The following is a 22,148-nucleotide window of genomic DNA, read 5'->3' as shown; positions in this document are numbered from 1 at the left end:
TATTTTACTATCTGTATTTGGGCTACATGCATGTTCTTTTGTTTTTGTTTTTGTATTCATTTCTGATAAAATAGTCTTATTTCCTCTGGCTTCCCTCTCTTTGTCCCCACCACCACCTCCACCACCCTGTGGCACCTCTACTTTGGTGCCAACACCTGTGAGCGGCCACATCAGGTTTATATTACAATAACAGCATCATTTTGTTGATTTAAACACCTCCCAGTAGCTATGACTGATTTCTCTCACTTGTTCAGTTCTGATCATCAAAGTTACTCTGAATTGACGCTTTTCAGTCGTGTTCATGCCGACTATCTGTTTGGATGCTTCTATTCATTTTCATCCCTTTGCGCTGTGAGGAGGCAGAGAGGTGTTGGCGTTGGATGAGGGCTCACGGAGCAGGAGCGCTCTCTCAGCTAGTGTAGGAAGGAGCGAACTGATGAGGGGGCTTTGTGATGCTGAAGGCTATAATATCCGACGACTCACATCATCACCATCATCTTGAACTCGCGAAAAACTACAGCCATTTTTCGCACAAGCTCCTCCTTTAACTCGACTCAAACTTGAAGAGCAGCATTAAACTCTTCAACACTACTATGTAAAAATGCGCTTTTGTCTCGGGCACAGCTGGAGCATCTGTACAACCCGAGAGGTTTTACCGAATATCCGCGTTTTTCAAATGGTGTGATGGTCGTCAACATTAGCCCAACCAACAGAGCAGAAACACCTCCGGACAAACACATGGACGCTCTGGAACATCCCATGTTACAAGTGAGTTAATTCATTTTAATTAAAGCTGACAGTTCCTGTTAAACTGACACTTTAAACCTTGGCACTGCACGCTGAGAGACGTCAAACAGCTCACCTGCTCTCAACCTGTCCGCTTCCTTTGCGCGTGCTGATGAGCGCAGGTGCCCTCATTAAAGTTTTGATTGAGGTTCGTAAGTCGCGAGGGCGAATCTTTATTTTTTGTTAATTTGTTTTTTGTTTTGGTTTGTTTTTACTTATTTGTGGGTCAGGTTTGATATTTGGATATTCACGTTCAGGGACTGAAAATAGTTTGACATGTCGTATTAGTTTAATATCACGACGTTTTGAAGTAAGCTAGCCAGGCCGCTCGTCAAATTAACTCATATTTCCGGAAGTATTTCAATTGTAAAGCCAGTGGTAGAAATTACATATTTACGAGTGTAATGCAAAAAGAACTCTGTTCAAAGTACTGCTGTGTAAACGAAAGTAACTAAGTACTAGGTGCTTTAGCGGGTGTTTTGGCTGTTTTAGTGGCAGGTAAGCGGCATTTAAGTTTAAAGCTAGTGTAAAGTCTCAAAGAAAAAACATTGTAATGTCTAAAACATGTTAAAACGGGTTTTGTGTATTTCTGCAGGTAAAATAATGAAAAAATGATAATAAATTATATATAATTATATAATTGCTCTGTGGAGTAAAGTGAGTTTATTTAACACGTATAGTGATATCTCTGTTTGGTCCTGGGGTATTTGTCGAGGGGTCTCGACTGAGGGGGACAAAAAAAAGCAGATTTGAAATGAATTTCTTGCATTTCGTGCATTACTTTTCCAGGATGCCACTTTTGAAAAATAAGCTGTCTACCTACACGACTACCTAACCTCCTGAAACACGTCATAACATTAGACCTTAAGTGAAAACACTCAAATCTGTAATAAGTAAGAAACAGTGGAAGTCAGTGCTTGGCTGACACTGGCTATAATACTGACTGAATGCTTTGGTATAAAAAATTATTTTATGCTGGAAATGACTCACCAACTCCACTCAACTACGCAATGAAATTCATCAGTGAAGACGGAGGCTGTAATGTTGGAAGCAGAACTGGTCACTCAGATAACTTAAAATTGCTCTATTGGCTTTCATAATCACAGATAATCTTTGTCAGAAACAACCTTTTTTGAGATCTCACCCTGTACTTGGAGTTTTCATAGAGAAAACATATTGATAATGAAATTGATCTAACTACAGTTGCTGCATTTGTTGCTAAACATTAATGACTTATGAGTCTCATATTATTTTCTGCTGAATGCATTTTTGCACATGAACTTAAAATCTGTTATGGGGAAAATGTATTAGTTTGCATGGTCTTGTGTATATTCTTTTAAGATTTAAGATTTTAAGATTCCTCATAAACAGTTTTATCCTGTCTTTTTTTGTTGTCTCAAGTCTCAAAGCAAAGGAGCTCGGAGAAAAGGTCGCTTTAAAGGCTCAGATGGAAGCACCTCGTCCGACACAACAACCAACAGCCTTGTTCGCCAGGTAAGGGTGGTGATTTGAATTTTTGCTGATCTCGCCTATCGGTGTCTTATTTTTGTCATCTCTAAACTATCTGTTGGTGCCTAAAGCCTAAAACCAAAATAGTTTTGTCTTTGAAAAGGTACAACAAAGATGTAGCTGACCACGATAAAAGAGTACCATGAAGTATAATTCAAGTTCCTGGCTGCAGTTACTTCCCGTTGGAATCTAACACTTGTGTGTTTGTATAAATGCCTGACAGTAAATGCAAACTGGTGTAAGAGCTCAGGCTCAGTCATCATCATCCATCAGCAATAAGATGTGCATTGCGATGAAAGCCCTCTGTAAACACTGCTGGGTACAGTATGTTAAATGGAAGCCTCTCATCTGATATGCATCTTCTGTGCACTGAGTGCACAGCGACACTGTGACCTGTTATAAAGCAGACCCTGTGAGGTACACACTCAGCGAGTCTGGTCTTTGTTGAGCAGACCTGCAAAGGGACAGTATGGGCTGAGTTAAGGATGAACACTCCTGCTTAAATGTTTCTGCCTTTTTTGGAGGAGGCACAGATCGCCTCGTCTTTGGCACGGCAGCAGCAGAGCGACGGGAAGCTGGAGGAGGTCAGATCAAAATTGCACCTCCTAGGCTGCTGTCTACTTCATCTCACAGCCACAGAGAAGTTCTCAATGAGGCGCTGCAGCTCAACCGAAGCTGCTCAGGGAGAAATTCCCTGATTTTTTTTTTTTCTTCCACCACCCTTGGGAGCTAATGTCCATTCCCACAGTCTTCTCCCCCAAATGAGGAGTTCCCCTTCAGTCAGAGTCATCGGTTAGCTTTGCTGCGAACGACTGTCAGTCTGCATCGTCATGTTAGGGAAATGAGAGGACATTTGAGTGAGAGACAGAAAAGAGATGGTGTGGAGCAGAGGAATTATGCTTTTTGGGAGTCAGACAGTCTCTTTCATGCAGAGCAAAAATATCTTCTTTGAGATATTTGCTGCAAGAGGCCCCCAGAAATAGCAGACCTTCCAGTAACTTCACCTCTGTTTAGATAACAGTGTAAATACTGTTATTCAGTTATGTTTTCATGACAGCATTTTGTTCTGACCTTATTTCTCTTTGCCTCATGCTCAGTCATACTTACAGATGTATGAGAGTGTACTCTCTAAGTAGCTATACTCACACCACCACTCACACTCATGATCTCAGTGCCTTTTAATCAGCCTGTCATTTGATGTTGTCTTCACTGTTATTATTTAAACATGCACAACTGGATTTAGGATTTGGAAACCATCTCTCGGCGGGAAACATAACAATCCAGTGCCCGTCTGAGGTGCTGAACCATCCTATATTTAAAATAAAATTACTCTGTCCTTTACTGAATAAGCCTCAGACATGATTTGCCCGCACATGTTAGAGCACAGAACTAAGAGTATAAAGATCTCCCTTAACTGGTTTACCTGATAATCTAGTTGTCAGTTCTATTCAAAAACATAGCAGATCTAATCATTTTTATTATATCAGGTTTTTGAGGTGGAACTTGTAGAGTAACTGTTGCTGTAATGAATGTATAAAAGCATGTAAGGGTGTCAAATAAGTGACTGTCTCCTCAATAAATTACATGATCTCTTGTATATTTTCTGCCTCTCACCCTCCTGTTTAACCTGTTGTTTTTGTGCTTCATAATCCTTTTATACATGTGGGCGTCTTAAGAACATCTCACCAGGGTCACGGTGTGATCAAGCCAACGCAGCTCCGAGCATCAATACAGTCTCGCAGTAACTCCATGCAAACACTCCTAAATGACAGAATTACTCATGCTCTTACAGATAGAGAGGGCAGAGGGCAGATGGGGAGTAGTTTGAGTAGAGAAAGGATGAGAGACATTCTCTGCGGTCATGGTCTGATGCCTGGGAGGGGGAAGTGTGGAGGAGGCTGGGAAGGATGGAGGCTCAGGCAAGACCAGACCGCTCAGCCGTGGGAGTAGCGAGGTCGGTGTTTGTGGAGCTCAGCTCTCCATTGAGAAGGAAGAAGGGCAGAACTGTCATAGATTTGTTAGCAAACTTTACCACCATCAGGTAGACGGTTTATTTTTATTCATGTGAAGGTGGGCTGCTGTGTAAGCAAACATGCGTCACTGAGTGCAGATTGTTTTGTTTGCTTTGTCCCATCTTTTTCTGCACATGTCGAGGGGTCAAAACTTCGAATAAACAGTGTTGAGATCAGGATCATACAGTGCACTTGGGCGCCCTGCATAGAGTTCCTTTAACTGCCCAGACATTTACGTCAGCCCGAGATAGAAAAACAGATGGTTCAGCATCAAGTTGATGAAAGCTGATACATGTTTGTCCACCTCGGAGTTATTTTAGGGATCAGCTCCTTATTTTTAGAAAATATATGTGGTGAGACTCAAAGAAAAGGTAGATGTAACTGAGTGGAAATAGTAGCTGGTAAACTTAGATTAGCAAAAGTATAAATAACAACACAACATGTAAAATCTGTAAAAAAATATTTTAGAGAAAGGTCATGTGTATGACAATTTTTTTCTCTCTGAGAAGTTGTCAGACAACTAGCCAAGACTTCACCGGCGCTGGAGTCTGGGAGTTTTACATGGATGAATATGAATCCAGGGACTTCTGGGCTTATGTGCTAAGCTGACTGATTGTGTGTTTGTGAATGACTAAGCAGGTATAATAAAGAGCCAGCTTCGACATCATGAATTTGCGAGCCTCTTGACAATAGAGAATTGAATGTAGTCATTTCTAAACTTACAACTGGCGTAAGTGTCCACTGTGAGTGATCGTCCATTTGTAAACTGGCACTGTGTTTAGAGTGTCTGCTTTTGCTTAATGCATCCTGGGAAATCAGCCAGTCCTCCGTGACCCTGAATAATAATAAACTTTCTTTATATAGCACTTCTCTAAAAACAGAGTTAACAAAGTACTTTAGAGAGGGTGAGAAACAAAATGCAGAACAAACAACAGGATTAAATACTAGCAGAGGGATGGCTTAAAAGTGAGTCTATAAAAGCTTGGCCCAGTTAGTGAATAAAACAAAAAGACACAGACCTTGCGAGGATACTTCTCGCAGGTTATTTCAGGTTTTACAAAAACATTACTCTTTTTCAAACAAGCCAGGAAAACTGTCAGATGAGTTTCAACTCAGGGTGTCAGTCTGCCCTTTGCCTCTTGGGTAAAGATATGAAATGATTATAGATATAGGTTTCTTTTAATTCCTTTGACTTTATTGACTCCACTGAGTTGACTGGAGTGTAATCAGATGACAAATCTGCCTTACATCATGCTGATAGGCACATCGTTTTCGAGAATACAGTCATAAATGTAGAACTTTTAAGGCAATGAGATCTGAACTGCCAACCCACCTGTGTCCATCATAATGAAGAACAAACCTGCAAGTGCAACACACAAAGCTTTCTTGCCACTGTCTGAGCTACATCATTTTTATAGGCTGACACCACAAATTTACACCAAGGTAGCACAGAAATTTACATTGCATTATTTTTCCTCTCAGTATGGTAAATCACTGCCATCTATCTAGCAGTACAACGCAAGGACTCATACATATTAAAAATGTTTTAATTGTTGATAAAGTTCATAGGATATTTACACTTTACACTTTAATCTACACTGTGAAATCACCCACTGGTTTGCAAAGACCCATTTTGAAGTGTTTTCACCATCGTCATTGTGGCGATATCGTATTCTCCTTGGCTATCAACTGATCAAACTCAAGCTGTTAGCTCATGAGCATATCCTCTATTTTTAAAATGTACAAAATAGACTTAATTTTTATTCAGCATGGCCCAAAACAAGCAACTGATCATATAAACTAGTCAGCAAAGAGTTTAGAGGTCAAATCTCAGAGCCGTTTTCCCATATGCTTATAGGAGAGGAAATGTTTTTACAGAGCTGTTGCCCCCTGTTGGCCTTTAAAGAGAATGCAGGTATAAGGTGCTTCTCTGCTGACTTGTTCAGTCTTCTCTGTTTGGCTAATTTATGTTCTACTGCTGTTTAAAAGCACTGCTGCCATGTTGGATTGTGAAGTTGGGGATGGTGGGGCTAATACTGACTGGGTAAATCTGACATGAGCAGCTGAAAATTTCAACTCTGGATTTTTGACTTCCTGCTTCAAATGTGAGTGTGGTAGAAAAATGTTTACTGGATATAACCTCTTGGCTCCACTCTTGTTAGTTGCCAATTAAAATAAGATATTCAGTCTTTATGTCATTTGTTTTCAATAGAAATTCAATATTAGAGAAAGCAGACAGTTAAAAATTGAAGAATAGATTCAATATAAGGAGCACCTGCTCAGGGGAGGATAATTTGCGTGCGCCGGGTGAGGTGCTGAAATGATATACAGTGAAAAATGAGATTCAGTGTTTAGTAGTTGAGACTGTGATTTGCACAACTCACAGAGCATTATGTCATAATTAACCTACTGCTGCTTCCCACACTTGTTATGTTTATGTAAATGGTTGCACCAAGCTTCCCACTTCCCCTCTGTGTTGTCCGCCTCCTTCTGGCTCTTTCACCTCTCTATGATGTCTCCCACTCCCGTAACTTTCCACAGTATATTGGTACAGTTTGACCTGCTCTGTCTGTAGAGATGGATTTGCAGATGAAAGTCTGCGTGAATGCATGTGGTGAACACATAAAAACCCATTCCCATTCACTCAGTGATTGCAACCATTTTCCTTCTCATCGTTCCCTTTATTATTATTTTAGTCAGTGGAGAAAAGGAATGACGCAAAGAGCTCGTTATGGTTCTGATCAAATCTGACAGCCCGTCTGTTTTCATGCCATGGATATGTTACATATGCACTGGTGGTATGGAGTGACTACCATTGGAAATCTCAAAGATCAATTGTAGCATTAACCCTGCAGACCTTTTCTGAACTTTAAGCAACAAATGTCAAGATTTTTCCAGTAGTAAATATTTCTGGAGAACAGTATGTAATGTCTGGCTTCAGACTGCAGTAATGTTGGCCAGAGTAAAATACTGTACAAAAAAAGCAACCGTAAAGCACTACTGCTGCTCAGTCGGCTGTTGCAGCAGTGCCAGACTGCCATCTAGTGGACAAACACTGTTATTGGGGTTATTTAACTGAGTGGAAATACATGGATAGCCAAATATGGTTGCAAAACTGTAAGTGATGTAACAGTATGATTTTTATCTAATAATACTGACACTGAAGCCACAAATGTGGAATTTATTGTTCAGTCTGTTGTTTTTTTAATAAGTGACAAGCGAAGGAACAAAGAGAAAGGCGCACATTGTTATCACTACATCAAAGCATGCCCTGCTTTCACAGTTGACCTGAATCCTCCATGCATCCTCCCACTCCTCAGTCCTGCTGATAAATTAATTTGGCAGTGAGCTGATCCATTAACCACCTAGTGGCCAAGGTCACAGCCCAGTTATTACGAGTGATCATCATCCTCCACTCAAATAATATCTATCTAAATAGCAGGTACTGTATTAGATGAATCACGGATGAGAGAGAGAAAGATAAAAAGTTTTGCTGATCATGTTTCAACGACTGGAGACTGCAGGACATGACTGAAATTCATGAGAGTGCAAAATCCATCCTCAAAGTTGTGGTGTAAAACACAAGTGTCCATTCTCTTTTTTTGTGCTTTAATCATAAGATGGATTCATTTAATTAGCTCCTTCTTATGCCTTGAAAGCTTGCTCTTACTGCCCCTATGATTGATTGAAACTGTCTTCTGCATAGTGATGCAGATCCGGGGGGAAGAATAGACACATCTCTCACTGTTACATTACTTTCATGATCACAGTGAGTTCCTAGTACCTAACAGTGTGTGCATGTTAACTCATGTAAAAGCAGAAACTGGTGCAGATTCTTGGGTAAAGTACCTCAGGTATGACTGCGAAGATGTATCCAGAAAGGCTGTAATGAACCCAAATTAAACTGGGAGTACTTCAATGTGGAGACCTGTTTCCCTGCAGTATTATCCATGACATCAGCAGCTGAGCGATTATTACCATTGAAGGGTGACAGCCTCTGACAGGCTAACTGATAGACATGATTCCCCTCTCACTGTAAGGTGCACAGCTCTGTGTTTATAATTGTGCCTTTCCATCACCGCAGACACATGTCAGCCTGTGAAATATTGGCAGTAAACTAAAAAGGCTTCAACGATAATAAAAGATCACGGCAGGTTTATGTTGTCAGACTTGAGGAGATGAATAGATACGTGTATATTATCACTGATGAGCACAAAGTTTCACAACAGGCCACACAGCATCAGTCCAGGGTGCAGGGTTATTGTGTAGAGAAATACTCTTTCTAATAACGTTTTAATATAACACTAATAGACATAGATTATGGCACAAATACACAAAGGTCCTCTCAAGGTGCTGTATATTGTAGGGTAAAATCCCCACCTCAGATAACGCCCTGTGAGCAAGCACTTTGTGACCGTGGGAAAGAAAAAGTAATTAAACAGGAAGCAAACCTCTGGCAGAGCTAGGCTCAGAGAGGGCCAGACATCGGCTCTGTCTAGTTGGGGTTTGAGGGGAAAGAGAAAATAAGAAAGAGAGGATATTCATGAAAACAGATTACTGAACAGTTTAGAAAAAGCCCCTGTTGACTGAATGCTCACTGATTATTAGGGCCCGAGCACTGAGAGTGCGAAGGCCCTATTGTAATTGCTCTGTTTATTAGGGCCCGAGCACCGAGAGTGCGAAGGCCCTATTGTATCTGCTCCGTTTCTTATTATTATTATTCACCCCAAACAAGGGCCTTTTTGAGGGCCTAAACATGCTCAAAACCTCATGAAATTTTGCACACATGCCAGGTTTGGTGAAAAATTTTGTATTTTAATGGTTTTACATATGAGCACTGGGAAATGGCTCTAGAGTGCCACCTATGCCTTGTTAAATGCAGCCCTACGACCACACGGTTTGAGCTACATGTATGAAATTTGGCACACATGTGTATCATGCCAAGACGAACAAAAAAGTCTGTGGGCCCATTGACGCAAACCCAACAGGAAGTCCGCCATTTTGGATTGAAGGTGACATTTTGGCTCTGATTTTACCGTTTCCATGCCTTGTACTTTAACGAACTCCTCCTTGGGATTTGGTCCTATAAACTTCAAATTTGGACAGTGTCAACTACACCCTTGTGCCATGTTAAATTGCGGAGCTTTTGAGTTTTCACAATACTATGAGGCCGTGGCGCCATGGCGAATTTCGATGACTCGCCATGAAAATCTTATTGCCTCTCATTTTGTCATACATTTTCTGACCTTGACCAAAGTGAACACATATGATAAGGCTCCACCCCTGAACATATTTCAACTGCCATATTTGACATCAAGGACAGCGCCACCTAGTGGGAACAGGAAATGTCATGTTTTACACTTTGGGGTACAGTATAGTGATGGGTGACATCTGCAGCCTCAAATTTCTCCAGGAAAGCCTTAAGGAGTTGGTCTTGGGTTACAGTGAAAACTGTGAGTTTTTGCGAAAGGGTGTGACCCCAGCAGCATGGCGAACTTTGATGTCACGCCATGAAGAAACAAATTAGTATAACTCAATGAAATCCAGTCTGATCAGTACCAGACTTTACAGGCATGATGTCAGACCCGCCCTGAACAGATTGATGTGCCCATTGTCGGAAATACGGACAGCGCCACCTAGTGGCAACAGGAAATGTCATGGCTTTAACTTTGTTGTACTGATTTTCACAGGTTGATCGTGGCCACCTCAAAAGCGGTGAATATCACCATCAGTCCCTCGTGATGCTTCAGTGCAAAAATTGTGACTTTAAACTGAACGGCGCACCCTGGTGGCAACGCGGTTCATCATGAAAGATGAAGTGGCTTTTGAGGGGCTTGGAAAGTTTATAGAGGCTTGAAATTTGGCACACACCTCCAAATGGATGAAGGCATTGTTGTTATGTAACCATTTTCCTTGAATAGCGCAAAATGGCTCCACAGCGCCCCCTACAATATTTCAAAACATCAGCCCCTGCTCTGTGTTTCATCTATGAGTCTGACACTTGGTAAGCTTGTGTAAGATATCAAGATGTACAAAAAAGTCTCTTGGAGCAATATCCCAAATCCAACAGGAAGTCAGCCATTTTAAAATTAATGTGTAATTTTGATGACATTTTCCCCCCTTTTCAGGCCTCATACTTTGACGAACTCCTCCAAGGGATTTCATCATATTGAAGCATTCTTCAGTGTGTAGAATCTAAAGACCTTTGTGATGTTAAATTGCGAAGCTTTTTCCGTTCAGGGAAACGGAGTGGTCATGGCGGCACGTAGAGTTTCAATCACTCGCAAAAAGCAGTAATCTGCTGTCACTAAAAAACACAATGTCCAATCTCTCCCAAAGGTCGCAGGTGTGATGAGACTCGAGCTTGGAAATGTTTGTTATGCTATTTGTCAATAATGGTTAGAGCGCCACCTAGTGGCATGACTATAATCCTGGTTGAATAAGATGAAATGTTAGCTGGTGATTAAAAGCATGAAATCCATCAATGTGACATCACATCGGACGTGCCGGTTTGAGGTGTTGGCAGTGGCTCGACGTGCCGGGGGTGCGAGGGCCCTCATAACGCTGCTTGCAGCTTTAATATTATAATGTGTTTTGTTTGTTCACACTGCACAAAATTGGCTGAATTAAAAAAAACAGAGTGAGGCAAGATAATTAAAGTCTTACTAAGCATGCAGATCTGAGATTACTGACATTTTCATTTAATTCTCCATGTTTGTGAGCGTATTACAGAAGACGTTGAAGCGATTATTTCATTAAAAAATTCCTCGCATTAACATGCACTTTCTTTAGGATCTAAAACTCTCCCTCAAATATCCCAAAATTAAAACTTGTTATGTTGACGTGCATTTGCTTTTTTACATTTCTCATCAATAAAATTTCAGCAAAAAAAAAAAAAATTGACCTGGCTCTCATTTTAGCCCTGAAATACCCCATCTGTCTTTAGGTAAATCTTTTAAAACCTCAGTTAAAGCCAATGTGTTGGAGAATAAATTATGATACTTGACCTAATGCTTGATATTTTTATTTTCGTAAGTAGTAGGCGCCTGGAAAATCACTTGTGATTCATGGAGACAGAAAACTGGGTTTGTTTTTATCTTGACGCAGCACTTTGTGACAGCAGAAATCATGTTGTTATTCTACTGACAAACTGCAGCCTGTCCCACCTCAGCCTGAGAGTAAGTGATGATGTCTTCAACATCAGAATCAGCTCTGCACAATATAAGAATGGAGCAAACTAAAAAAGTTGAAGGTAGGTGACAATGGGGGAGGGATGCTTAAGCTCGGTTTATACATGTGCTCAGTGCTGTCCTTTATTATTAGCACGAAAGAAAAGCTCATTTGTTTTAGAATCTGTTTGGCTCCTCACTTTTTAATAATCTGCTGATGCAAAAGCAAAGGCTTCCCGTTTAAAATAAAATGAAATTATGTATTTTGGCTGAAATTAGTGTTGCTTTTATTGGCTTTATTAGCTCCAGTTGTAAATCTGTATTTTCAGGGAATCTTTGCTGTCAGTGCTCATAAAACTATATTTGCTACACCATTTTCAAAATACATTACTTTGATGATTTAATTGAAATCACTGCTGGAAAGGTTCAAAGTTAAAATCTATGTATCCAGCTGGCTTTGCAAGTAGAGATGCAAAAGCACATCCACAGTCATGCTGTATAATTGAATATTACCCGTGACCCACCCCTCTCTACCACAGTTGTCCTGTGGCATGAAGCGGGTATGTGCATTTATGGCTGACACAGCATTTGTGATGGAGTAGTGAGGCCGGATGTCCTTCTGGACTCAATCACCTGAACACAGTGGGAAAGGATAATAGTGGAGAGGAGGTGTGAGATGAGACGGGAGGGGAAAGAAACAAACACACCAGCTCTGCAGTCACACAAAGCACTCCAGCATGACTGAACTGTGCGAGTGACTTCCCCCTGCACCACAGGCAGCGTTGTGCTGTTCCTCCGCTCGCAGCATGAGACACACACTGTTTCTGTTACATTAAAAGCACAGTGCAGTCTCTTCAGCAACCAGTAGCTGTCTCAGTGCCTGTCCTCACACAGAGAAAGTAAGAAGGGTAATCCAGTGCAAATGAGGACTGAGTCATGGCATAAGAAGAAATAAAGAAAAGGAGTGGAGCATAAAAAGTCAAGATAGCCACAGTGTGTGTGTCAAGCTTTTAAAAGCCAACTGAACCCTGGATGAATGAAGGAGGGGCAGGGAATATAGAGGATGTGTCGTCTATTAGGAAGCAAGGGACAGCGGTCAGTAAAGGACACTCAGAACTCCACCTCCTCCCTGTGCCAAGAAGGAACTTACGCGTGGTAATGAGTGGGTCTAAATCCACTAGCAGCTGAACCAGTGTGCCAGCCTGCAACTGTACGTCTCTGCCACAGCACAGCAGCGCTGCAGAGGATTTGGCAGCACAGAGGCTCTGCCAGAGCGTGCACAGATTTTGGGGTGGGGTAAACTCAGATGGACACTCTGCTGCAACAGTCTGGAGATGGGTAGAAGAGGAGGAAGAAGAGCAAGGAGTATTTGAATCGGACTTTTGAATCTCCAGAGTTTCTGAGTAAGGGGGCAGATAAGGTGCACACGTGAGGAGGGGTGGACAGAAGTAGGGGGCAGGTGTGGATACGACAGCCCTCTGCTAACTCTTCCATCAAGGATCCCTGCTGTCCTCGTTATCTGCTTTGCACCTTTTGGTGGTCCACAACCCTGTGGGCCAAGTCTGAAGGCATGGACCGAGGCTGAGTAGATGCTGCTGCCTGACAGGGAGTCTGTGAGACGGCCGTCAGTTCCTCCCCTCCCTGGTCCCCTTCATGCCGTGCTGTGGTCTGGGCCATCGCCGGAGAGCAGAGCTTCCATATGTGAGTTTGTGGCTTTGATGCTGATTTATCACACAGGATAGACTACATGTGATAGTGAGAGAATGAGAGGCGATGAAGCCTACAGTTGCCAGCATATGTGCAAAGACTAATTGTTTCAGGATGAATAATTCAGAGGTTATTTGGCAGGTGTTTCCATGCATGCACAACTTTACTGAAAATGTCAACGCTGCTTGAAAGCACCAGTCTGAAGAGTCAGTGGATGCCTGCCAGCTTTTTCCCTCGATGTTGATCACTGTTGTCTGCTGCTGTAGATCTCTATCCAGAAACAATCCTGAGTGCTGCAGGATTTAACTGAAATATTTCAGTTGCCTGAACTGACCTGACAGTTTTCTGCAGAGCTCTGTTTTCACTCTGCATGCTGCCAGACATGATAAATGTTTTATTCCATATTTATTCCAGGGTTTGGAGAGAGAGCTGTGAGGTGGTAATGTTTTTGAATGCTGTGGGTTCACAATGCAGGCACATGCTCTGTTGACAGTTTGACTTTATTGGGTTTTGCTTGTTTATTTCTTGCGTCTTTTATGTGCTAGTGTCTGCAATCAGAAGCTCATTACAACGAGTCTACTGTGGCTGTTCAGCTTAATGAAATGCAGTGAGAGGAAAATGTGGGTGTTTTTCTTCTAATAGCTATGACTCCGAGATGGAAAATTTGATGACACATGCATTTATTTCTCTACTGTCCTGTGCATTCTTAATTTTGTCAGTCAGCCTCAGTGGGTTTTTGTGCACTCCTTTATGTACAGCACAAAGAAAGGGAATGTCTTCTGCTTTTTGCAGCCTCCAGTGTTCGTCAATAGAGCAATGTAAAAATGAATCATGTTTTCCCTCTTCCACAATTCCCCAGTACTGCAGAAAAAGACAAGCATTGCATTTTGCCACTAGATGGCCACATTTCACTTTTGAGTCTTCCACTCAAATACATACTGTACATGCAGATCTGTCTTTTATGCACAGAGAGAAAATGCCTCACCGCTATTAAAGCCCAAAGATAAAGTTTTCATGAGGTAGACTTTTTTATATAATTATCTAAAATGAGTTATGAAGTCATCCACAGATCTGAGATGGTAACTTGTTCGCCTCTGGGACAAAATGTCCTGAGCACAGAAAAAAAACGTCAGAATGACGAAAACTGTGACATCTAAGCACATAAAAGTCTTAACGGCAGTGTGAAGTCATCCTTGATTTTTTTTTTACAAGAGTAAATATTCAATCTTCAGACAGCAACAGTCAACTATACCCATGTGTTAATCAAAAATGGCATTTTTGAAGATTTGCTTCTTTGTGTCATGTGAAAGTAAACTTCATATGTGGGTTTCCAAATGTTGGGCAGGCAAGGTTTACACTTTTTAGACAATGAGTAATACATTTATTGGAAAAAAATTATACACAATTACATAATTGTTTGTTTTATCCCAATTTAGCATGAAAGTAAACCTGAAGTTTCATGTGAACACGGGCTGCCAGAGCAGGTGTAAGATTGTGGCGGTGAAATATATAATAATAGTACACTAAATGTTACAGACTTGACTTAAACGGAGACAACAAAAACATGTTTCAGTAGAATATTTAAAAATATTTTTTTACTTTAAATTTGTGCTTAATTTAAAATGTCCAAAAGAAAAGAGAAACCTGTATCAGTGCTCTAAAGGAAATCTTCATGAGTACATAAATAAATTAGTATCACCCAGTTGTTCCAAAAAAGAACTCATGGGTTCATAATTCATTATGTGATACTTTGAGCAGCAAGTAATACACCAGTTGTGTCTTCTAAATTCAGCCAGAAGCAGCCTTCTCTCATTCAGAGAGCTCTTTGAAAAGGGTCCAAGGCATTTGGGCCCATTATGATTATTATTGTCTGTCTTGAAATGCTTCTGAACTGGAACAACAACGTTATCGCAGATATTATAGAGAAGGAAAAAATGCCAGTGTGCTCCTGTGCACATTGCTCTAGTTTGGTTACGCAGTCTGGTTTTGTGTGACATGCGCTGCAGTAGGCTGGATCAACATTTACTGTACAACTGAGTAAGCTTTAATTTAACTGATGAGTGGATTAGTGTAGGACCAGCTGTGGAAACGCCACACCGGAGCATCTAAGCCCCATGTGTGAGGTGTTTGCATGAAAACAAACCATTCGCTGTGGTGGAGTATCACTGGCAGCATGTGTTTGTGTTTAATGACTGTGCACAAAGTAAGCATGGGGAAATTAATATAATGAGTAGAGTTTTTGGCAGAGGGCGGTGCAGCGCTGAACTTTATGACACTCCTCTCACATGTTTCCAATATGGAGCACCAAACCGCCGTTTTACGTCTGAAATGGGGCGGAACACAATTCTGCTCTCGATGGAATGTGGAGCACGGAGACCTGGCCGGATGGGACTCCGTCTGACAGAATGAATAGCCAGCCTCAGACACTCCTCACGGAAACTCAGTTAATTGAAGACAGCAGGGCCTACTCCATTCCACCTTTTGTTTTCTAGGCCTTCTTGCTTGCATGATGCAGCACCAGTAGCTAGTGACATCTGAGGAAACCAACCTGAGTTCTTTTCCTGCAGTAGAAATGCTGATAAACTCTTTAAAGGTACATGTGAAACAACGTAGCACAGTTTCTTTTCTATAGTCAGTGTATCGTGAGGCGCATCCAGGTGTGTTTCGAGATCGGGATTTGGTGGGAATATTAATGCATTATTCATCTGCCAAAAAAAGTTATCAATGAATTTGCTGTATCTTAGTTTGTATCTACTCACTCCCCAGCCATCAGGATAACAAAGAGAAAACAGATCACTTTTTCATGTGGAGAAAAAACAAAACTACCTACTGTATCAGGACAGATAATCTGACAGTATAACAGATAACATAAAAGATGGGCATAGCCTTTATGACCACCTCTGTGTTTTGACACCAGATGTGACAACCAAGTGCTTGATCTGAAACTGCCTACTTACTGGCTAATGATTTTGGATTAACAAGTTATTAGCCGGTTAGCATGTCTTGAATTATCCTCCTTTGTGAAATCTTAAAATTACCATAATTTACAAAAAGGACTTCATGTTCTACTTGACAAGATTTAAAACTAGCAATTGAGCACATAAGGTCATCAGAAAAGTCTTTGCTGAGGTAACGGAGAGAGGAAGAAAGGAAGCTGTCAAGTCGCCCCCTGGTGTAATTTATAAAGAATGCAGGTTTAAGACACTTGTGCGTTTTTCGACCTGGATGCAACATCCATCTGGAAGACCATTTGATGGATTATGTGAATGTATAAGGAGGCAAGGTATGCTAGCAGAGGGGTGATACAACTCACAACTAGACTGTTTAAACGTGCCTTTGTCTGATGCTATAGTAAGAAGTGACCACATGTCAGATGACATAGAGGCTGTTTTGTGCCTGGACACAAAATATACACAGTGGACACTGACCTAATTGTTATTGACAGCTCTCTGAGGCTATGCAGCAGTGCTGTGAGCTACCTGCTAACTTTAGCATGGTACCAAGTTAACAGAAACACTGCTAATGTGGTGTGGTTTTTGATACTCCATCCATCCATCCATCTTCATCCGCTTTATCCGGGGCCGGGTCGCGGGGGCAGCAGCCTAAGCAAAGAGGCCCAGACCTCCCTCTCCCCAGCCACCTCCTCCAGCTTATCCGGGGGAATACCAAGGCGTTCCCAGGCCAGCCGAGAGATATAATCTCTCCAGCGTGTCCTGGGTCTGCCCCGGGGCCTCCTCCCGGTGGGACATGCCTGGAACACCTCACCCAGGAGGCGCCCAGGGGGCATCCTTGTCAGATGCCCGAACCACCTCAGCTGGCTCCTTTCGATGTGGAGCAGCAGCTGCTCTACTCTGAGCCCCTCCCGGATGGCCGAACTTCTCACCCTATCTCTAAGGGAGAGGCCAGCCACCCTTCGGAGGAAGCTCATTTCTGCCGCTTGTATCCGCGATCTCGTTCTTTCGGTCACTACCCACAGCTCGTGGCCATAGGTGAGGGTAGGGACGTAGATCGACCGGTAAATTGAGAGCTTCGCTTTTACACTCAGCTCCCTCTTCACCACGACGGACCGGTGCAGCGTCCGCATTACTGCAGCTGCAGCCCCAATCCGTCTGTCGATCTCCGGCTCCCTTCTCCCATCACTCGCGAACAAGACCCTGAGATACTTGAACTCCTCCACTTGGGGCAGGAACTCATCCCCGACCCGGAGTGGGCACTCCACCCTTTTCCGGCTGAGAACCATGGCCTCAGATTTGGAGGTTTGGAGGTGCTGATCCTTTTTAAGTTTTTGATACTTAATGACTTAAATGGCCATATTAGTACCATCATGTTATTATTTGATTTGGGCACAAAACACAAATGGCTGACGTGGTTGTCATGTGATACATTATACTGTCATAAGACAGATGTTTGGACGTAAATAACAAAATGGTAATGAAAATTCATCCTGCTGGGACTTGTCTGCCGTTCATAAAATAGTCCTTGAGAGATTTAAAAGAAAACAAACATGGACCTCACGGTGGGAAAAGAGGAAACATCAGGGATCATAAATTTCAGGAGTAGCCATGTTTTTAACATTTTGTCTTGGCTTATTCAAGAGATGTAGCTATGTAGCAGGTAAGTAAAAACTTTGAGCTGTTAGGTGGACTAAAGAAACCAGACAGAGAATGAGAAAATACTGGAATATTCTCAGACAAAGATATTTTTTTCCCAGAAACAATTGAGTTTGTGTGTTCTTGTGGTGAGTGAGCCGAGCTCCCATAACAAAAGGGTGACCTGGAATTCCCAGTTTTCCAGGCACCGGGATGGACGCCCAGATAGGAGTCCCGAGCCAGCGCAGACTAAATTGGAGCAGGGTTTCCTTGGCAGCAATTATGCGTTTTTTCACTTATCCAGAGAATATGGAAATGTCCAGGAACTGAGCCGTTAATTGGCCACAGAGGCTCTGAAGAATGTCTTGGATTTAGGTGGATTTTTTTTTTTACTGTGTTTACATCACAGCTGGACTGGAAAGTGTGATCTATACACTATCTGTGGAAGCCTATGAAGAGTATAGCTCCAGCCCGGAAACACTGATGTCAGTGACACAGTGCGCATTGACCCCGTTTAAGTTACGGCTGGCAGTCTGAGTTTTAAAACTCTCAGTGGTCTGGAAATAGTGAGGTCATGGGTAAGGAGATGCTTCTCCCATCCTACAAAATGTACTGATTCCTCATTAATCTTCCTAATATGTCTACAATAAATCATTACTGTCACAACCTGGCTCAAAAGTATGTGACGAGAGGGAGGCCAACTAGGGTCTTAGATGACGCCAAATGTGTAATTAGAGAAATTAAGAAACAATACAATAGGGCATATCTGTCAACGGGTCAGTACCTTTGTAGTGTCAGTGATGAATGAGTGTGAATATAAAAGATCAAAGAATAAACGGGGCTGTCAGTCAGCCAACCAGGTTAAGGTCTGCTTTATATTCTCCTGAGCTCAGCCCATTCAGGTGTGTTGCATCAGGAAACTCATGCAGCTTATTCACTGTGTGTAGGGCATCGATCAACTAGGATGTAGCAAAATGCTGCACACTGTTTTCAGGTTTGATTCCTCTGTTCAGCTCCACGGATCAGTTTCCTGGAAGAACTGAAAGACAGAGCCAACAAGGAAAGGACAGCAAAGCATGCATCCAGCATGAGGCCATCAAACTGCAAACTGGGCTTGTTTGTCTGCTTGCCTTATTCAAGTCACTGTGATATTTTAAGAACTGCATGCAGACAAATACTGCATGACTATAAGATCTGTGGTTCTGGCTTGTAAAAAGGCCACATAAAAAAGTTGTGGGGAAAATCCTGAGGAAAGCAGGAAGACCTGTACCAAATTTCATGCCAATACCTCCAGTAAGAGCCTGGCAATCAGTGCGTATAAAACTTAACCTCATTATGATAAAGTGTCGAAATTATACTGGGAAAGTTTTGAAATATGGTTTCTGAGAGTCTCAGAAACACAACTTCTTTGCCTGTTTGCTGCTTTCTAACCAATTGAGATGAATGCATATGAAATAATTTAGTGTTCATTGCCAAACTTAAAAGAGACCTGTAAATGTGAGGACTTTGCAGGCACTGCAGTATATTTAAGTGCATAGTGTGTTACCAGTGTAGTCCAAGTTGACTTCAGATAATCAACAAGCTCCTCTGTCTATAATTTAGTCCCTGACGTCCTCTGACAGCTCTTTGGTCTCACTAATGGTGGTGAAGAGGCTGAAATGGAACAAACTAACTCTGTGGACAGGTGGGCCTTAGACACTTCAGGTCAGGAGTCTGTAACTGATTGGCTGTCAATAGGCAGGAGCCAAATTTATGGCTAAACTGTATCGGATCAAATACTTATTTCAATCAATGCCAAGAAAAATGACTTTTACTCCTTATGTAATGTGTTTTTCTGGATATTCTTTCTTTCTGCATTAAAATAAAACTACCATAAAAATGAGTGTTCATTTCTTTGGAAGTGAGCAATTTTACAAATTCAGCAGGGGATCAGATATATTTCCCCCACTGCCTTCACTTAATCTCTTATCTTTACTTTTCAGTTTGCTTCTAACATACCTTGTGATGACTGTACTTTATGTAATTTTCTTCTACTAACATCCCACAGATATTATGAAATCATGCACATCGTGCTGACACAAGAGTGCTAGCAGAGTCGTTTGCTCAGCTCACACCCATTAAATTGGCACCTCTGATAGAAAGGGCACCCAGGCCAAACTGAGCATCACTTAAAACAGGAGCAGATGTTCTTTGAGGCCAATTAACAGGAGAGAGATGCAGACAACCTTGTGCACCAGAGGAGGGCTGCTGGCCCATATGGATACTAGAGACAGTTAATTAGAGTGGCAGATGTTAAAAATGGACCAGGAGCCGAGTAAAGCAAGAGTTTTCACTATATGTTTGTAATTTTGTGGTTTGCATTGATTATTTTAATGAGCTGGTCTCACCGGTAGCCAAGATTTTCCACATTAAAGTAACAAGATAGTAGAAGTAAAAATTTAAAAAGATGGCCTCAGATATTACGTGAAGTGTTCATGTATAGAGCTGCTATGATTAGTCAATTAATTGCTCTGTCAATCAAAGGAAAGTTTACTGACGTGTTTGTTTGCCAAGTATCCTTCAGCTACAACCTCTCGCAGGTAACAGGGTTTCTTTTTAGCCACAAAAGATTGTGGCAGAGAAATCAAGTAAAAAAAAATTAAAAGTTTCCATCAAGCTATAACTGAAGAAAGAGCACATCTCAGATAAATTTTGAAGACTGTTAATAAAAGACTCACACAACACCCTTCCCTTATAAAAGCTGCAAGCTGTTTTGGCACCTTTTTAAATTCCTTTTCAAACACTAGGTGTTCTGCTTGTTTATGTGCGGTCTGTAGACTTTTCTGCCACTGCTGATCCAGAGATCCGCCGCTGCTCTGTGGCTCAATTTCACCCAAATGCAGCCACTCAAATCAGCACTTACAGCCTCAGAACTCTTCACTGATCTTTTATGAGTAGTCCGGATCAACTTGAACAAACAGACTGCAAGAAGTGTGGAGAGGAGATGTTGGTGAGATTTTGCAGAGGAAGCTACAAAAGTCAGCATTTAGAGGCTTGATCAGAGAGCAGTGGAGCCACTTACTTAAGAGATTAAATGGAGAGTCACCGAGCATTTTCTTACTGTCTGTCATGCTATTTATCTCTTAGCAAAGTGGTACCATGACAACAGGTGCCAGCTGGGTGAGAAGATGTACTCCAGAGATTGAGGGAGAGATGGAGGATGCTAGAGAGCAAGGAAGGAGACTGGCTCTAGGTAGGTGGCAAAGAGCAGGGATGAAACAAATAAAAGCACGATAATAAAAGGAGAGGTACCTACAGCAGATGAAGATGAGGTCAGTCACTTTAAGTTTTGCTCCAGTGCTCCCGCTTATTTCCTGCCTGATATCTGTACATGCCAGTGACCTGCCAGTCAGGGCTCTCCTCCAAAGACTCAGTATGTTCATCCTAATACTTCTATAAGCTCACCCTGGGGAGCTGGCCACAAAGATCTGATTGGGCGCGTGCTGTGGCTCAGCAGGGCGGGGTTAAACCTGCTGGGATGTTTCATATTCATACTCTGCTCAAATACATAATCAGTCCATCAGGTCACTGTGTGCTGTGAGGAGGAAAACACTTTTGAGTTTTGCTGGATATTTCTGGACTTTTCTAGTTTTGTAACGTAGCCTGAAAAAAAAAACTTGAAAACTCTGCGCGTGGCGTGCTCTGATCCGCTGACAGATGCTGGATTCAGTCAGAGCAAGCGTTTCGGGCTCGCGGGTTTGCAGGGCACATGATGACCAATGGCTGAGCGCGACGTGCCCCCGGCCATCACCCCTGATCCCGCACAGACCTCCCCACGCAACAGGCTGCGGGGCTAAAATCTGCTGAGGAGGGGGGTCCTCTCGCCACGTTACTGGCCTTCCTCTCGTTGCCATGATCAAACAAACCAAGAATAAAAATGTCTCATGGGTAAGTGAGGTGTGCTCCTGTAGAGTGAGTGTGCTCCTCTTCTCTTGAAGTGCTCGTTCATGTGTGTTTTTACTCTGTATTCTGTGGCATTTGCAAAACATCTGAAAGCAATGTTACATTTTGCATCACTATTGATATGATTTTGTGGTTTAACAGATTATGCAGAGGCTATTACAGTGTGTTTTCATTGATTTTTTTTATGCTGCTGTACTCAGTGGCTATTCCAAACTGAGGCTTAGAGATTTAGGTATTATATAACTACAAGCTACTACATACCCACTTTATGAAATCTGGTTATCAGTCTGCCAACTCTGCCTCTGCCAGGAAGTACGCCAGATGTTGATGGGTTGAATTTCTAGTTGATGGCAGTTCAAGTTGAACTCTCCATGAAAGGTGCATTGTTCTTGTTTTTTTTTTTTTTTTAAATAAAACAGCAGATAAACTGGCAC

The 22,148-nt window shown here is 42.0% G+C and overlaps 1 protein-coding gene across 5 annotated transcripts in view; it reads left to right on the top strand.

Moving 5' to 3' along the window:
* Window positions 1-291: 291 nt before the first annotated feature.
* The window catches only part of cacnb2a (calcium channel, voltage-dependent, beta 2a), a 79,678-nt gene continuing 57,821 nt past the window's right edge, over window positions 292-22,148 (top strand). The window contains exons 1-2 of one of the 5 annotated variants that reach the window (XM_086306464.1): window positions 292-768; window positions 2,188-2,280. In XM_086306464.1, coding sequence (XP_086162590.1) covers window positions 685-768; window positions 2,188-2,280 — 177 coding nt within the window. In that variant the 5' untranslated portion in view covers window positions 292-684. Of the gene's footprint in view, window positions 769-867; window positions 935-2,187; window positions 2,281-12,372; window positions 13,178-21,349; window positions 21,700-22,148 lie in introns of those variants that run through there. The other 4 variants (XM_086306469.1, XM_086306466.1, XM_086306470.1 and 1 more) reach the window with 4 other exon arrangements.

The sequence above is a fragment of the Aulonocara sp. 'chitande type north' Nkhata Bay genome, linkage group LG9, assembly GCF_057382095.1.
Source record: "Aulonocara sp. 'chitande type north' Nkhata Bay isolate Kocher_YH1m ecotype deep benthic linkage group LG9, A_spYH_male_GT1.1, whole genome shotgun sequence".
Taxonomy (NCBI): Eukaryota; Metazoa; Chordata; class Actinopteri; order Cichliformes; family Cichlidae; genus Aulonocara; species Aulonocara sp. 'chitande type north' Nkhata Bay.
Note: the sequence above shows the minus strand (reverse complement) of the source record. Positions and strands in the feature narration are given on the sequence as shown.